Raw genomic sequence first — 17,010 nt, forward strand, 5'->3', positions numbered from 1 at the left:
TGGGTTACCTCATTGGAAGATCCGAAGATCTCCTTGAGTTTGATCTTGAAAGTCGTGTAGTCTCTGAACATGCCGGTAGGGTCCTGTCGTCCCTCGCTGTCCAGATAGACCTTGAGGTGGGGTTTGATCCAGTTCTGTGCACTACCTCTGAGGTACGTGCTGGCAAAGACAGTCTTGAGATTTCCTTCGACGGGGTTGAACATGAGGAACATGTCCATCTGGTTGACCCAATCGTCGAACTTGTTCCGATCTCCATAGAAGTGGTCAGGCTTCGCTGGTTTGAAGCTTCTCGGTCTTGGGCCACTATCTTCGTCGTCGGAGTCATCTGGTGGAGTCGGTCTTGGAGGTTGGACTGGCTTGCTGCGGCTGGATCCTGCTTCGCTGGGGGCGGGATTCCCCCTGGAGCTTCCTGTGGTAGACATCCTTAAGGGCGTACAAAGCTGTTAGGTTATGAGCGGGATGCTGATGACCTAAGATCTCACTAAGCAGAAGCTTGGGCTCGATCGGGATTTGAGCTTGTCGGGTAGTCTAGAGGAAGGTAACGAAGTAGGAAGATTCACTTGATTCCAATCAGTGAGATAGAACAGTGAGTTGTACGCGATGACTATCTAGAGAGGCGATACTCATCGCTCGCTATATACAAAGGAGAATCCCATATGTTCCTCCGGGTCTGTTGTGTACGTGAGAGACCCGGTCCGCTGCTCTGTCGAGAGAGCGAGAGTGTTACGTCCTGCCGGTCCGTTGGCAGCCTAACCCTAATCTAATATGGGGGTGGCCTAGGAAGTGTCGATCCTCGCAATGTCCTCGTGGTATATCAGAGAAGGTCCTGAAAGGTTTGTAACATAACCCCAAGAGAGTTGTATTGAGTTGAGCACGAGGCTCCTATCCTACGGTAGGGAGCGTCGTCTATATAGTTCCTTGTTACCTATGTGATCATCCTGATCACTGCGACCGCAGTGACCCGAGTGATCACTCCGTTCACTCTGCTCGTTCTGCTCACTCCTTGGCGAGTGAGCACGGCTCCTCCCGTGTTCGTTTCTCTCCTTACTGGCCAGCGGGTGGCCGCGAGGGCCAGACCGTAACAGAGAGATCCGTTCCTTCATATGCAGGAGGATCTCTCAGGGTATGAGAGATCCTTCCTTGTCCCGTGACCGGGCGCAGCCGTGTGTCCACGAAAGATGACTGGGCAGGGGGAGTCGTGACGGTCAGAACCGTAACACTAATTAGCTACTATTTCTTTATATAATTAAGGTAGAGCTATTGCTTTAAAGTCCTAATTTATCTCTATAGTGTTACGGTTTGAACAGGGAACGCTCACAGCCACTCGCTTCACACTCTGGAGCAGACAGGGGCTTGGCAAAGGGAGCTGCTCTGTCACGTGATGGACAGCTGCTCAGTCGGAGCAGAAAGAGCGGCTTGGGAGAAAGCGCTCTAACCGCTCTCTAGGGATAGTATATAGACGACGCTCTTTACCGTAGGATAGGAGCCTCGTGCTCAACTCAATACAACTCTCTTGGGGTTATGTTACAAACCTTTCAGGACCTTCTCTGATATACCACGAGGACATTGCGAGGATCGACACTTCCTAGGCCAACCCCATATCAGATTAGGGTTAGGCTGCCGACGGACAGGCAGGACGTAACATATAGTAATAGTAACAGCGTCGCGATTTGGGTACGTTTGTCACGTAATTTGAGATACGTGGGGATTATTGAGGGGGAGTCACTGGGGCTCGGAATCCGAACTGGGGCTCGGTTTAGCCGCGAGGTGCCGGTGGGCGCTGTTGGTCGTGGCCGCTCGCCTGATGCGTCAATCATATTGCAGGCCAGCAGCTGGGATGGACGGATGAGGGCAAGGCCACCGCCACGGCGTGTGCTGCAGCTCCTCTGACCGCTCCACGACACGCATGCTGCAAAGCAATTCTCGTCAGCAGCGGACGGCGACGAGGTGGTGAGTGAGCATCATCATCATTATCTGCCGAACCAGCAGCGAGCAGTCGGCGTGCCGGCGTGTCCGCATTCCACCCCTCCGGATTTCATTCCACTGCCGAACCTTCCAAATTCGCGTATGCACATGCTGCCTTGCCTATCGGCCCAGCTCTCACCAAAAGTGGGATCCGAGGTCGCGACTTCACTTGACCTGTCCTTCCACGCTCGCGGATCCGCTTCAGGCATCGCTGCACGCCCAGACATTGCTGTCCTGTCCCTCGTGCGCCTGCTCGTCGCGTGCAAGACACGACTCCAGCAGCCAACTCGACGTCGTCCTTCGCGCCAATGTCGATACGAGTGGCTTAGCTGGTGGCACCCCAAGACGCAGCCGTGCTACAGGTACGTTTCGCCTGCAGTGCGCCTGCTTTTAGGGCTACATCGCCTGCGGGAGGCACTATGTGGACAGCACAGCGACATAAGCTGCGCCATTCCCTGCCCGTCGGTTGCGTATGTCTGCTGAGCCTGGCCCGCACTGTGGAACCCGCCTGCAATCGAGGAGCTGACAAGATGCCTCCAGGAAAATTCGACGCCAACGGCCTGATGCCTTTGGAGACCCCCATCCTCAAGGTCTCGCGGTATGGCTGTGTCCGAATAACGAAGGTGACGCGTGTCACTAACGCCACGCTATCCCCATAGACCCGTCGCTGCGTGCTCGAGATGCCGCAATGCCAAGATCAAGTGCGATGGGTGAGTGGACGTGGATCGCGCAGAGACCACCTGGAGGGCACTCGCTGACCTTTCGCCGCTTGGCTCTGAAGTAAATTGCCAGCTTGCTCGTCGTGCGAGAAGAACGGAAGGGCTGCGGAATGCACCAGCACTAACGACCAATTTGCACGCGGCAAAGAACGCAGCTATGTCTCCACGCTGGAAACTCGGATCGAAAAGCTCAAGGAGAAATTAGAGGATGCCCGTGCCAGGAAGCCTTCGGTCGTGGACATGTTCGAGGACGACTCCGCTGCAAGACGTCAGTCGTATCAAGTCCAGGAGCCACCGACACCCAATACGCCTAACCAGACGAAGGCTATGAGGCGCAAAGAGGCCGCGACGATCGATGATTTGGTATCAGACTTTGGCTTCCTGTCTGTCAATGCCACCGCACGAGACTTTTATGGCTTTACTAGTGCCATGTCGTACGCTCGACTTGTGCTCTGGGCGAGCTCGAAGGAACAACTTCCAAAGTCCATGTCGCAAGAATTGCCCCCTCGCCATCAAGCAGTGTCTCTTATCCAGCACTACCTCAACAACGTCTTCGTGCTCTTGCCAGTCTTCGACGAGGCAAGCTTCTGGGGCTCTGTGGACAGAGTCTATTCACGCCATCAACATTCAGCCGATGGACATGATCACTATATGGTACGAGTTGTCCTGGCCATCGCGAGTGCCTCCATGTCCGAGCAGCGTGGCGACCAACGCTACATGGAAGCCATAGGCCATATTTGCGCTGCTCTCAGTCACTCCGAAGACGTACTCCATCCAGGAGAAATTGCTAGTATCCAAGCTTTGATCCTCTTGACAGAGTTCGCCATGTTGGATCCACACCACTTCGACTCGTGGGAATTGATCGGAGCTGCCTCTCGTGCAATGGTAGATCTCGGCCTGCACCAAGATCCTCCCAAGGGCACTGCGATGCCAAAGGCCAAGTTAGACTTGCGGCGACGGGTGTACCACTGCGTATACGCTCTGGATCGCTCCACATCTTTGGTGCAGACTCGCGCTTTCTCGTTCTCAGACGATAGCGCTAGGGTCAAAATCCCTTTCTCAAAACCTACAACTTCAGCTCCTACTTCTCCGGCGCCAAACACTTCACAGGGCCTCTGGCTGCAATCATATGAGCATGTCGCAGATCTGATCAAGCTTCGTCAGATCCAGTCTCAATGGTACACGGACTTATTCCAATCTGGTCGAACTCGCTGGGACGAGCCGTATCACTACATATGGGATACCTGCGATTTGATGCGCAAATGGTTCGACAACCTTTCTTCTTCGATGTCACCGAACATGCGGGCCTTTTTCGAGCTGGACTTGCTCTACTCTTACGTCTATGTACTGTCTCCGTCTCCGAGAGTACCAGTCGTGCATCCATTCGCACAGAAGCTCATCTTCGAATATTGCATCCGATATGCCGAGCTCATGCTGCGCATGATCTGCGACCCTGGCTACACCTCTCCTCTGACCTTCTACGATGCCATGAGGGTGTACATGACTGGAAGGCAGTTTCTCGACGTGTTGCAGCACAACATCGAAGGTCTGTTGCCAGGTCACGTACCTGCACATCCCGAAGTCAAGCCTTCAACTGCTGCACCACCCCGGATGCCAGTTGCCGCTTTGCCATCGGGCGACACAGTATTGAGATTCAACATCACACGCAGCATATCCTGCATCAAGCAAATTACAGAATGTCTCTCAAAGTTCGGTATTCGGTGGGGTTACATGAGGTAAGAGCATGAAGAAGGATGAGCTGTGCAATAACTGACATCTATGGCAGCTGGAATCAGCGATATCAAACAGAAACCTCTGGCATGCTCGATGAGCTGAACTCTCGCCTGCGCGAAATCGATGGAGCCGCCCGACGGCAAAGCACCTGGCACCACCACGGGTCGACCGGCTCGATTGGAAGTAGCATCAACGGCAGTCTGTCTTACGCAGGCTCTCCGTCAGCTTTGCCTGCCGGGCAACCTTTATATCAAGGATCTCCAGCTGCTTTGCAGCACACACCTGGATCGATGCATGCACATCCTGTACACCAAGTCAGCCCGCCCGCCCAGCAAGTCCCGCAGCAGGTCTCGATGTATCGAACAACGCCACCTCTAGTTCACGGGCAGAACATACAGGTTGGACAACAAGGACAACAGCAACAATCCTACTTCCAGCAACCTGTATACAATTTCAACGAAGTCCCCATGCCGCCGCAGCATCAGCGGTCTGTCTCACATCAGACCAGTGTCCATCCCGCTTCGCAGTTCGCAAACTGGACAGGATATGGAGGCCCTGGCGGTAATCCGGACACGCTTGATGAGGAGAACGCGGTACCTCCAATTTCATATAATCCCTGGAATGTTGATACTCATGGCTAGAGTGTGCTAATGGGATCCAGATCGCAGTTGAAGCTACTCGGTCTGGAGCTGCCATCCAGCTCAACCCAGGAAGTCAGATTTATCCACAGCCGGTCCCCGCTATCAACAGCGATGTGATAAACCCGGTTCATGAAGCCGCGGGTCGCGCGGACAGATCACGACTGCTCAATTTCAGCATCCCGAAAACTTCGATTCTGCCAGAACTCGATGGCAGAGGGCCTGCACCTGCACTTGCCCCGCCTGGCCGCCGTCACCCGAGAAGCACTATGATGGATGCAGCTACGACCATCTCGTCCCTGCCAGTGCGACTGCCATATGCTCAATCGCCAGGCAGTCTAGCAGGTGGACTGAACCGCATTGGGCGTGGCATATGACTCAACGCTCATTCATGCACATCGCCCATGAAGAACTTTCTCGCAACATCTAGCCCTGTACGGAGTTTCCTGTGTCAGTGCTGACAAACGCCTGCAGGTGCTGGTGATGAACCTATTCTTGGGTCATGCAATCGCTTCGCGGCGTCACGAGACATTCATTAGCAGAGCCGCAGCAGTAGTGGGGATCGATATCGATCGTGTGTTGTTGCACAAGCATTGTCCACAGCATCGACACTTTGGGAATGAATGAAAGGCCTTTTCAGAGGTTCTTCAGATAGTCGATGGCATGAAAACTATCAAATTGTACTATGCGAATTCAGTTCGCTATTCACAAAATTCTCTACATTCGGATTATCAGCTACATCAGTACGGCTCACAATTCTTTCGTTCTTTCCTCTGACTCTGCGATCCACTTGTCCAGCATTTGACGATTGCGTGGTCGAAGACCAATCTTGAAGGGCTTGGGATCCATCGTCAAGCCGTTCGGCAGCTTATTGCACTCCATGGCGTCGAGGATTGGCCGATCCTTGGGGTCTTTCGCTTCCACAACTTCAAACGCGACAATAATCTTCAAAAAGGCGGTGTACAATTCCCGATTTGCCAGATGTGTTCCAATGCACATTCTTGAACCAGCGCCATAACCGTAATGAGGAGTCCCTCGCGTCGCAGAGGCATCATCGATGGTTTTATCTGTGAGGTACCGATCTGGATTGAATGTATATGGGTCTTTGAAGTGGGTGTCATCGTAGTGTGCGGCGTAGGCGTTCATGTAGAAATCTGTGCCTGCGGGGATCGTGGCGTTGCCCCATTTTACGTCTTTGACGCTGCGTCGGGGCAAGCAGATGGGAATCACAGACCAGAAGCGGAGGGTCTCTTTGACGAGTGCTGTGATGAATTCGCATTTCTCTTCGACGAGGCAGCGTTCCCAGGCATCGTTATTGGGGTATTGGGCTTGGATTTCTTCGTATGCGCGCTTTTGGATTTCTTGGCCGTGGGGAGAGGAGAGGTAGGCGACGCCCTGAGGAGAGAGTATTAGTTCGATGTCTTTCTCGAGGTTTATATGTGAATGCTTACCATGATGAGATTGCCTGGGACTGTGTCAAGACCGGCAGAGACCATGCTGAGGCCAATGGACATGACCTCTGCTTCGCTGAGTTTGGCTTCAGGGTCCTTGAGGACGTGGCCGCTGATGCATGGCTTGTCTTTGCCTTGCGCCATGCGTTCCTTGAGTCCGTTGAGCAGCTTGTACATGTACTTCGCTCGACGAGCCTTGTACTCAAGTGGCTTGTTGTTGCCACCTGGAAGAAGTCGCATCAGAGGGATGTAATCTGCCCAGTTCGTGGCCGTGCTTCGGAATTTGCTGATCTCACGCTCGACGTGGACGATTTCTTTCAGCAGCTCGTCATCGATGTTTCCTTCAATCTTGTACCCATAGTTGAGAGTCAATGATGTGGAGAGCGCGAAGCGGGAAAAGTACAGGTTGATGTCAACATCGCGCTGGCCGTAGTCGGAGTCATGTGCCATCTCTTTGATGGACTTGGTCGATTCGTAGTCCAGAATGGGCATGTAGCTTGCCACTGCTGGTCTGTTCAATGCCGTTGCAGCGGCCTTTCTCCTTGCCTTGCAACTCTCATCCCAAGGACTAGTGCCGATTGTGAAGCCCTCACTGGAGCTGACCACAGTGTGGAAGGTGTGCAATGTCGGTCTGCTGATCAAGGCGGATTGGTTCGTGATCCAAAGATTCTTGACACTGTCGAATGTATTCGCGAAGACCACTCTGCGGTTTCCCAGACGAACTTGAAATACTGGGCCGTGCTTTTTGGCCATCTTCATTGCGTTAACAGCATGGTTGTCTCCTAGTTGTGCCAAGTTTCCGACAATGGGAACTCCGGGCACCTCGGGTAGTCCTTTGATTTTGGGGACATTAGTTCTGTCGATGATCTTGATGGCCGTGTAGATTGCGGCAATGAGGAAGAATGGCAGTATGTGTGGTTGCAGCAAGAGACCGACAATGCTTTGTGGCTCTGTCGTGTTCGCCATGACGGCTGAGACAAAGTGAGGTGTTCCTGCCTCTTCGTCTGCACTTGCTTTTGGGATTCAAGAATGACAGGTACGGAGACGATGCTGATGTGACCGAAAGGATACGAGGCAGCTCAATGGCCAGAGTAGCGAACAGCGATTGATGTTGTCTGATATACTAAAGCACGACGGAATCGAGGAAGAGAGTCGCCGATTAACCGTACGAACAATGTTGATAGACCATGCTAGAAGGTGGACATGGTGCACTTTCACGCACCTTTGATTCCGTCCAGGACATCATCTTTGCTATGATTGGTGCTCAAAAGTGGCACCAAGAGTACCAAGTACAGCCCCAGGTGGTGAGAAAGTGGGGATTAGGTTCGGTGGAGGAGCTTGACAGCGGGTCGAGGGCGCGAGCGCGGAATTTCGTCCGCCGCACTCCTCTGAACAGCATGTCCGTGCGCAGTCGAGCTGCACTTACGAGCTTAGGAGTGCGTAGACCCATGCTTCGGTACATGCGGATGATAATGGGAAGTCTGGACTGTGGAGGCATATGATAGAGTTGTTTGCTCGTAAAGAAGTTCGTATTTGGGCTTGAGGGTCTAGAATCGCTAGGAGGTATGCTCAGAATTTGATGTCGAGAGCAGGTTCGATGCGGCCAATGCATTGGCCAAAACCCACGATCGCACCGTTCTCAGACCCACAGTGTCCGGTCAAGGAGACAGTATCCCCATCCTCGAGGAATTTACGAGTCTCGCCACCAACGAGCTTCACGTCCTCCTTGCCGTTCTCCGTCTGCTCCAACAAGGCTCCCTTCTCCTCTTTCGTTGTGCCACTGATCGTTCCAGATCCCATGAGATCACCTACATTGAATGGACATCCGCCAATCGTGTGATGCGCGAGCATCTGTGGGAAAGAGAACAGCAGCTGTGTCGCTGACGTTCGAGAAAGTATGGTAGTGTCGCCAGACGCTGGCGTGAGAGCGAACGACAAGTCGATTTTGTAATGCGACTCTCGTCCTTTCTCATTAAGATATGGCAGCAGTTCAGTGTCGTTCGGGATGCCCGAAGTCTTGAACGGCTCGAGAGCATCCATCAAAACAACCCAAGGTGAGATGGTGGTGCCGAAGTTCTTGGAGTTGAATGGACCTAGGGGCACATATTCCCAGGCCTGGATGTCACGTGCGGACCAGTCATTCATTAGAACCACGCCAAATAGATGATCCGGTGCGTCATCAACACTGATGGGCTGTCCCATTTGATTGGGTTTGCAGACAAAGCAGCCGAGCTCCAGCTCGATATCCAGCTTCTTGCATGGACTGAGAATTGGCTGCTTCTTCTCAGCTGCTGGGTTGGCTAGTATTTGTCCTGTAGGCCTTCGAATGGGCGTGCCAGAAACGACCACAGAGCTGGCACGTCCGTGGTAGCCCACGGGGAGGTGCTTGTAGTTCGGCTGCAATGCGTTCGCTGCACCGCGGAAAAGGACACCGACATTGTATGCATGATTCAAGCCTGCGTAGAAGTCCTGCTCAAAACTCAGCTCAGGTCGTCATTGAGAGACGATCAAACGTACCGTGTAGTCACCTATTTGCATAGGTAAGTGTGTCTGAACTTGATCAAGAGGAAGAAGGGCCTGCTTCTGCAAGGCCTCGTTCCGTTCTAATACTTCCGGGAATGGTCCGTCTCTGAGCAGCACGCTTTGGATGTACTCACGCACTACCTTGTGGACAGGACGACCGAGCGCCGCAAAGGCGTTCAAGGTTGGGGAGGAGAAGACTGCCTGGTGAGGCTGGATGGCAGAAAGCTTGGCGAAGCCATTCCCTTCTGTGAAAGCGTGAAGGTCCAATGCATGATCCCCAATGGCAATGGCAGGTCGCGGTTGCTTCGAAGACTGTGTCGATATGATTCCGAACGGAATGTTGTGCATGGAGAAATGACTCAAGGGGTCAATCTGGAGCCAACTCTTGAGAGGCGCCATGATGGAGCGTATCTTGGCCAGTTTGTTGGTGAGGGTGGAGGCGGGGGACGAGATGCGGCTCAGGGAGGATGATCAGGAGCTGCGGGAGCTCTCGCCGTGTGCTCAAAGCTGTAGCAACCAGACCCAGTGGCAAAGCTAATGACAGCGCGTTGGCAGGGCATCTTGCTCCCAACTTATGGACGACGGTGGTGTCGATGGCTACTGATGGCTTTGGCGCAATGTTGCGCGCGGAAAGCGGCCGCCCGTCGCGCTTAACCCGAGATCGAACCCTGGCACATCGAAAGTTGACACTTGCACGATGAGCCTGCGGTAACCTTTTGTAGGCGGAATTGCATCACGGAATGCTGAGCTGGAGCTGTTGCGCGGGACTTTCGGTCAGCACTGCCTGCCATAAGAGCGACGCAGTTGTAGTCCCGTCGTTCTCAGGCAAGTACCTCATTTCCTCCTCTCCATCGTCACCACCATGCCCGTCACACAGTTCAATCGCGCCGAGAAGTACAGGTACCAGAACGGCTTCGGCTGCTACCACGAGACGGAGGCAGTCGATGGCGCTCTGCCTGTCGGCGCCAACAACCCTCAGAAGCCGGCATACGGTCTATACAACGAGAAGCTGTCCGGCACAGCATTTACCGCACCACGACACGAAAACAAGCAGTCCTGGCTGTATCGCATCCTCCCCGCGAGCGCACACTCCAACTTCGAGCCTCGAGAGAGCTCTTCGTACGACCTGAACCCTGGTGGGCTGCGAGATGCCAAATGGCATCAGATCCCCAATCAGCTTCGATGGAACCCCTTCGACCTAGATGAGACTGTCGATTGGATACACAGCCTCAAGTTGGTGGCGGGAGCGGGGGATCCAACAATGAAGACCGGCTTGGGCATTCTCATCTATGCTGCAGGCAAGGACATGGACGAGAGACACGCTTTCTACAGCGCAGACGGCGATCTTCTGATTGTGCCGCAGCATGGTGCTCTGGATATCCAGACTGAGTTGGGCAAACTCCTGGTGAGGCCTAATGAGATTTGCGTAATTCCGAGAGGCATTCGACACCGCATAACGCTGCCCGACGGTCCTGTCCGTGGCTTCGTCCTTGAGCTCTACCAAGGCCACTTTGAGCTGCCAGACCTCGGGCCCATTGGCTCCAATGGTCTCGCGAATGCACGCGACTTTCAAGCTCCAGTCGCCGCCTTCGACGAGGACACCGAGAATGAGCACACACTCTTTGCCAAATTCTCAGGGACACTCTTCGCGGCTAAGCAAAATCACACTCCGTTCGATGTCGTTGCATGGCACGGCAATTACTACCCATACAAGTACGACCTAGGACGGTTCAACACCATTGGCTCGATATCCTACGACCACCCAGATCCCAGCATCTTCACTGTCTTGACGGCTCAGTCCGACCACCCTGGCACAGCTGTGGCAGACTTTGTCATATTCCCACCTCGATGGCTGGTCGCCGAAGACACCTTCCGCCCGCCGTGGTACCACCGCAATACTATGTCTGAATTCATGGGCCTCATTCACGGCCAGTATGACGCGAAGACCGGCGGTGGATTCCAGCCTGCAGGTGCCTCTCTGCACAACGTGATGAGTGCGCATGGACCAGATGCATCGACACACGAGAAAGCGAGTAATGTGGAGCTGAAGCCAGCAAAGGTGGGTGACAACAGCATGGCTTTCATGTTCGAATCGTCTTTGATGGTCGGCGTTACGGAGTGGGGTCTAAAGCAGTGCAAGAAAGTGCAGGAGGATTACAATGCAGAGTCCTGGGAGCCATTGAAGCCGCACTGGCCAGGCAAGGCCAATCTCAAGAAAGGCGGAACAAATGGCACACATGCCGCCAGCACTGAAGAAGCAGATAAACAGCAATTACCCCACTACTCATAAGTTGGAATTTATAGCCATTGCATGCAAATGATATCCGGTCATCAAGTATGAAACAACTCACCCATTTTGCATAGTTTTCATAAAAGTTCACGAATTGCTTTCATGTGCAAGCGATGCCGGAGACTAGGCTGACACGGAAATAATAATCGAGACCCCAGATCTCCCCACAAACGTAGTAAAGCTCCTCGGATAGCGTGAACCCTGCTTCTCTCAGCCCCACAGCTATCCGAGGCCATGGTCTGGCTACCGACTCTGCAGTCGAGAGTCGGCGGCAATCAGAAGTACAGCACCTGTGATTCCACGTTGCGAAAGTCTACATCACCATCCCGGTCGCTATAGACATTTCTTCAATTTTCTCATCACAAACTCCCCATCAATCGATATCGCAACGAAAGCAGAAACGCGCAACATGACAGCCAAAACCCAAGTCGCCGTGCCCTTCGCCGAACCACCGTGGAAGAATGGTCTCCCAAGTTTCTGGCTTACACCAGAACTGAAGCAATGGCAAGAGAAATGCCACTCTTTTATCCAAGAGCATTTGACACAACATGCTTGGGATTGGGAGAAAGAGGAAACCATCCCGGCACACGTCTTTGAGACATTTTCCAAACACAACATGTTGATTCCCTCTCTGCCTGCACCCCTGCCAGTTAAAGAACTGCATGCAGCAGGGATCTACGATATATTGGGCACGAAAGTGGAAGACTTCACGAATTGGCATAATTATATCTATGGAGATGAGCTGATTTCGTCTGGATTGGCGGGGCCTAGTGGTAGTTTGACCACGGGAATGGCGTTTGGTAAGATCATGATGGGTCCTAGGAATTTGCCGTGAAATGCCGGACTGACGATGGACTGAAAAGGTGTGCCACCGATTATCAAGTTTGGAAACGAGCAATTGAAGAAGAAGTTCTTGCCTGATCTTCTGACCGGAAGAAAACGCACATGTATTGCCATTACAGAGCCAGATGCTGGCTCTGATGTTGCGAACATCCGCACCACCGCGGTCAGGAGCAAGGATGGCAAGAAGTTCATCGTTAACGGCACGAAGAAATGGTGAGTCGGAGCAATTCTTCGATCCGGAAAGTGCTTCTGATCTTGACGCTTCCAGGATCACAAACGGGTTCTGGAGCGACAACGCGTGTATGGCTGTGCGCACCGGAGGGCCCGGAGCAGCGGGTCTATCGCTCCTGGTGGTTCCTCTGAAGGGGCACAAGGGTGTCGAGATGAGGCGATTGAAGGTTTCAGGACAGATCAGTGCTGGCACGACCTTTATCGAACTTGACGACGTTGAAGTGCCCGTCGAAAACCTCATCGGTGAAGAGGGGAAAGGTAAGACGTGTTCTCTGACTGTGTCTGCGAATGTTTTGCTGATATATTGTCAGGAATGCTGTACATCATGACCAACTTCAACCATGAGCGCCTCAGTATTGCTATCGGCGCAACACGACAGGCTCGTGTAGCGCTTGGCTCGGCATTCGGGTATGTGCTCAAGCGAGAAGCGTTCGGGAAGACACTTTTCGAGCAGCCAGTCGTCCGGCATCGCTTGGCCAAGGCAGGACTTCTGCTCGAATCGCAGCAAGCTTGGATCGAACAGTTCATATTCCAGATGACGAAAATGAAGAAGGAAGATGCGGACCGCGAGCTCGGAGGCTTGACGGCAGGAGCAAAGGCGAATGCGGCCATGGTGGTAAGTCCACTCCAGAGCGTGCAGTGTAATAGCCGAAAGTGTGCTAATTTTTGCAGTTGAAAGAGTGTGCCGACTGTGCCGTGTTACTCTTCGGAGGAAATGGTTACACTCGCTCCGGCCAGGGTGAGATTGCAGAGAGAATGTGGAGAGAAGTCAACGGCAACCGCGTGCCTGGCGGCAGCGAAGATGTCATGCTTGATCTCATGGTCCGACAATTGGGCAAGAATTATGAGCGGAAGCTCAAGGAGCTTATGATGACGCCCGGCTCCAAGTTGTAGAAGTCGTGTATCAGGCAGAAAAGTGCCAGTAGATACATCCCAGATGCCATAATATGCTTCCCTGCTATGCTATCCCACATGTTGATCTTTTGCCCACAACTGTGCTTTGTACAATATATCGATGTTGAATGCGGCCGACAGTGCTAGTCGTCCCAGATGGCTTTCTTCGCGGCCTCTGCCTCTCGTTGCTTCCGCTCTTCCTCTGCCTTGGCCTGATCGCGTTTCTTCTTCTCCTGCACCTTCATCGCCTGATCATACTCCCGCTGTTCTGGAGTGCGTTTCGGTGCTCTCTGCCCCAGCCCAGCGGCGATGAGTCGTGAAGCGACCGCGGTGGTCTTTTCCGGCCTTCGCTCTGGGGTCGCACTGCCAAGAGGGGAGGTGCTCTGAGGTGGGCTCTCCAAGCCTAGAGGGCCAAAGTTTTGATAGTTGAATTCACGCTGCTTTGCATCAGTGGGCGAGGAGGGTGTCGGTGGCGGAGGGCCCGGCAGGTTGGCAGTGGTCGGGTGGACGGGGCTGGAGGCCCCATTGTCCTCGTTCTCGTCTGCAGCGGCATCCACCTCATCCTCCCATGACTCGGTGGGCCCGGGCTTGCGCGACTTGATGTTGTCGGCGATCTGAAGCTTGCCGAGCGACTCAGCGACGTTGGTGGGAGACATGAGGTGTGCAGGAGCAATGCCAGTGGAGCCTATGTCGGTCAGCAAGCTTGAACGCAACGCACCAGCGCACATGGCAATCTAGATCTTTTTGTGTTTGCTGCGGGTCGCGCCGAAAGCTGGGGAAAGCAGGAGCAATGGAGGCGACGTCATTCTTGACGTGCAGGAGCAGAGGAACAGCAGCAACAACGACATTGAACAGGGAAGGCACGGTTGATTTTCAACAGCAATGCTCCGCCTCCGGACTTGTCATTATTCCCAGCACCCGCGTCGAGGCAATGTCGCTGCGTTCAGGAACAGGCAGGAGCTGCACGCCAGCACGTCTGCTGCTGGCTGCCGATGTCGGCATTCCCGGCGATGAAATTATTCCCGGCAAGCTTCACGTCGACGCGGTTGTCGGTAAACTGGTATAAAAGCAAACTGGACCATGATGTCGTGTGCGGCTCAATGAGACACGGCCCCTTGTGCACCCTCTCGACCTCTCTCTCCTCTCCATCCTCATTTCTTCTCCTCAAGCATCACTCATTCACTTCGCGCGCCGCGGCAGACAGAAGCTGTGTAACGTCATGGCCACGGCTGTCAGAAGCTCGCGAGCTTCACGTCTCACACAGACGACACGATGTATACCGCGGAGCTCCACAAGATCCTTCTCGAGCTCGCCGCTGAGAGCTTCCTACGATGACACCGTGCACAATCTCAAGATTGGCAAGCACACGCGTGTCATGTACCAGGGCTTCACAGGGCGAGTTGCCACGGGAAACGCAAAGGACAGCTTAGCATATGGCACCAACATCGTTGGTGGTGTGACGCCTGGCAAGGAGGGCGAGCACATTGGTCTCCCTCTGCTGCCAGATATGAAGAAAGCCAAAGAGCAGCTCAAGCCAGACGCCACAGCAGTCTTTGTGGCAGCTTCGCAATGTGCGAAAGCCATTGAAGATGCCATTGAGGCTGAGATCCCGCTGATTGTTTCTGTTGCTGAGCACATCCCCGTGCATGACATGATGAGGGTGAGCATGAGCATGAGCACGGGTCGACTCCTGACACATCGGTTGACATCCCACAGGTTGCTAGTATATTGAAGACCCAGTCCAAGTCGAGACTGGTCGGTGCCAACGCACCAGGAATCATTGCACCAATTGGATTTTGCAGAATCGGGTTCCAGCCACTGCCTACATTTGCTCCAGGTCACATTGGTATTGCTGCAAAGTCTGGCACTCTTTCCTACGAAGCGGTTGCCTCCATCACAAGAGCAGGTCTTGGCCAAAGTCTGGTAATTGGCATGGGCGGCGATATCGTGGCAGGTACCAATCTTGTGGATGCTCTTAGGGTCTTCGAGAAGGACGATGAGACTGAAGGCATCGTTCTGATTGGAGAAGTTGGAGGCAAGGCAGAAGAAGACGCAGCAGATTGGATTAAGGACTATCTAAAGCGAGAGAAAAACCCCAAGCCCATTGCAGCCCTTGTCGGCGGCAAGTGTGCAAGACCAAACACCGTAATGGGACACGCAGGTGCATGGGCAGCTCGGGGTGAGCACGACTCTCACGAGAAGTACAGTGTGCTCAAGGAGGCTGGTGCGACCATGATCGACCATCCTGAAAACTTTGGCGGCATCATGAAAACACTCTTGTCGCAAAGCGGCCGCGACGTGAATAAAATTCAACAGAACGCCCAGGCTACACAGAAGCGCGGATATCACACCCTGCGTCGAAGTCCAGCATCAGCCCGATCAGGTCCAGTTCTCCGCCCACGACAACAGACACAACAGCAACGTGGACTGCACATCGCTCCCGAGCTCACGCCAGTCCCACTCTTCCCCTACCTCTCCAAGATCCAGGGTGTCACCCTCGCACTCGATGAGGCTCCCAAAGACGGCTACTATGTAGGCATCATCGTCGATCGAACCGAACGCTGCCCCTGCATCGCCGTCGCACCCACTGCCGACCCTTCCACAATCGACGCCCGCGTCAAGCGCTTCCCCTACGATTGGCGAGAAGGCCCCTCTGAATCGCTTATTGCTTCTGCAGTCGACTACCTCCAAATCGGATCTCAACAAACCGCTCGTCAACAAATCACCCAACTCATCACCTCCCTCGCCAAAATGTACACAGAAAAGGAAGCCATCATCCTCTCCGGTTGCCTCTCCATCGGCGGCTCCGGGAATCTCAAGCTGCACCAACCCTCCCTAACTCTCATGTTCGACGACGCCGCATACCGCAGCACAAAACGACAAGAAGACATTCATCGGCTACGACAAAAAGACCAGGAAGTCCCCGAAGAAGTCGAAGCGGAAAAGGACGGCATCGTATACGTGAAATTTGACGACCCAGACGCCAAAATTGGTACACTGGTCAACGGAGCCGGTCTGGCAATGAACACTGTCGACGCTCTTCGACTACATGGCGGCTCAGCCACAAATTTCCTCGACACCGGCGGCAAAGCCACCTCCGAGACAGTGAAGAAGAGCTTCGAACTCATTCTACAAGATCCTCGCGTCAAAGTCATCTTTGTGAATATTTTTGGTGGTCTCACAGACGGAGGCATGATCGCGAATGGAATTTTACTGGCTTTTAAAGAGGTGGATATGAAGAATATTCCCGTCGTCGTACGGATACGAGGCACGAATGAGGAAGTGGGACAAAAGACAATTGCCGAGTCTGGGTTAGGCTTGGATGCATTCGATAAATTTGAGGATGCTGCGAAGAGGGTCATTGAGATTGCGAACTCATGATCGGTGTGCGTGGAGAAGCATTTCATCGTCGACGTTATGTCAACATTTACCAGAAATTGCGAGGCATATACAGGGAAGAGGGTTAAACGGAACGTGAGATCAGTTTCAATAGGAGCCTCTGCAAGAGTTTCTTGTTCTTTTATACAAATGATATGCACACATTTCTGGCATCTCCGTGCCCAACACCTGTGAGCAGTGATGACGATCATGTTGCCCTTCCGTACAAGGCCTTCCTCTATATCCTGAGCCCGACATGTGATGATGGGTCTAAGGGCCGCCAGACTGCTGGCTTCCCATCGGTTTGCTCTGTTGTCTGTTTCGCTATGCTAAGGAAACAAATT

At 53.5% G+C, this 17,010-nt stretch overlaps 7 protein-coding genes across 8 annotated transcripts; 4 read left to right on the forward strand and 3 right to left on the reverse strand.

The window, feature by feature from the left end:
- Nucleotides 1-2,495: 2,495 nt before the first annotated feature.
- CKM354_000364300 (uncharacterized protein) lies at nt 2,496-5,433 on the forward strand (the record flags this gene model as incomplete). Of its 2 annotated transcripts, XM_044798849.1 has the most annotated exons (5): nt 2,496-2,563; nt 2,625-2,675; nt 2,747-4,420; nt 4,471-5,011; nt 5,080-5,433. In XM_044798849.1, the coding sequence occupies 5 exons, from the start codon at nt 2,496-2,498 to the stop codon at nt 5,431-5,433; spliced, it is 2,688 nt and encodes an 895-aa protein (XP_044654784.1). The 2 variants fall into 2 exon arrangements, with proteins under 2 accessions (XP_044654784.1, XP_044654785.1); XM_044798850.1 differs by lacking the exon at nt 5,080-5,433 and having other exon boundaries at nt 4,471-5,059.
- Nucleotides 5,434-5,806: 373 nt separating this feature from the next.
- CKM354_000364400 (uncharacterized protein) lies at nt 5,807-7,473 on the reverse strand (the record flags this gene model as incomplete). The annotated part of the gene is made up of 2 exons (XM_044798851.1): nt 5,807-6,451; nt 6,508-7,473. The coding sequence occupies 2 exons, from the start codon at nt 7,471-7,473 to the stop codon at nt 5,807-5,809; spliced, it is 1,611 nt and encodes a 536-aa protein (XP_044654786.1).
- Nucleotides 7,474-8,076: 603 nt separating this feature from the next.
- Nucleotides 8,077-9,429, reverse strand: CKM354_000364500 (uncharacterized protein; the record flags this gene model as incomplete). Its single annotated transcript, XM_044798852.1, has 2 exons — nt 8,077-8,976; nt 9,025-9,429. The coding sequence occupies 2 exons, from the start codon at nt 9,427-9,429 to the stop codon at nt 8,077-8,079; spliced, it is 1,305 nt and encodes a 434-aa protein (XP_044654787.1).
- A 463-nt stretch (nt 9,430-9,892) lies between these two features.
- Nucleotides 9,893-11,320, forward strand: CKM354_000364600 (uncharacterized protein; the record flags this gene model as incomplete). The annotated part of the gene is made up of 1 exon (XM_044798853.1): nt 9,893-11,320. The coding sequence occupies one exon, from the start codon at nt 9,893-9,895 to the stop codon at nt 11,318-11,320; it is 1,428 nt and encodes a 475-aa protein (XP_044654788.1).
- A 409-nt stretch (nt 11,321-11,729) lies between these two features.
- CKM354_000364700 (uncharacterized protein) lies at nt 11,730-13,288 on the forward strand (the record flags this gene model as incomplete). The annotated part of the gene is made up of 5 exons (XM_044798854.1): nt 11,730-12,120; nt 12,184-12,376; nt 12,432-12,652; nt 12,706-13,010; nt 13,067-13,288. 5 exons carry the CDS (start codon nt 11,730-11,732, stop codon nt 13,286-13,288), a joined length of 1,332 nt encoding a protein of 443 aa, XP_044654789.1.
- A 143-nt stretch (nt 13,289-13,431) lies between these two features.
- Nucleotides 13,432-13,944, reverse strand: CKM354_000364800 (uncharacterized protein; the record flags this gene model as incomplete). Its single annotated transcript, XM_044798855.1, has 1 exon — nt 13,432-13,944. The coding sequence occupies one exon, from the start codon at nt 13,942-13,944 to the stop codon at nt 13,432-13,434; it is 513 nt and encodes a 170-aa protein (XP_044654790.1).
- A 563-nt stretch (nt 13,945-14,507) lies between these two features.
- On the forward strand, nt 14,508-16,669 carry CKM354_000364900 (uncharacterized protein; the record flags this gene model as incomplete). The annotated part of the gene is made up of 2 exons (XM_044798856.1): nt 14,508-14,948; nt 15,005-16,669. 2 exons carry the CDS (start codon nt 14,508-14,510, stop codon nt 16,667-16,669), a joined length of 2,106 nt encoding a protein of 701 aa, XP_044654791.1.
- Nucleotides 16,670-17,010: the final 341 nt, after the last annotated feature.

Source organism: Cercospora kikuchii, assembly GCF_019650295.1.
Source record: "Cercospora kikuchii DNA, contig_00002, whole genome shotgun sequence".
NCBI lineage: Eukaryota > Fungi > Ascomycota > Dothideomycetes > Mycosphaerellales > Mycosphaerellaceae > Cercospora > Cercospora kikuchii.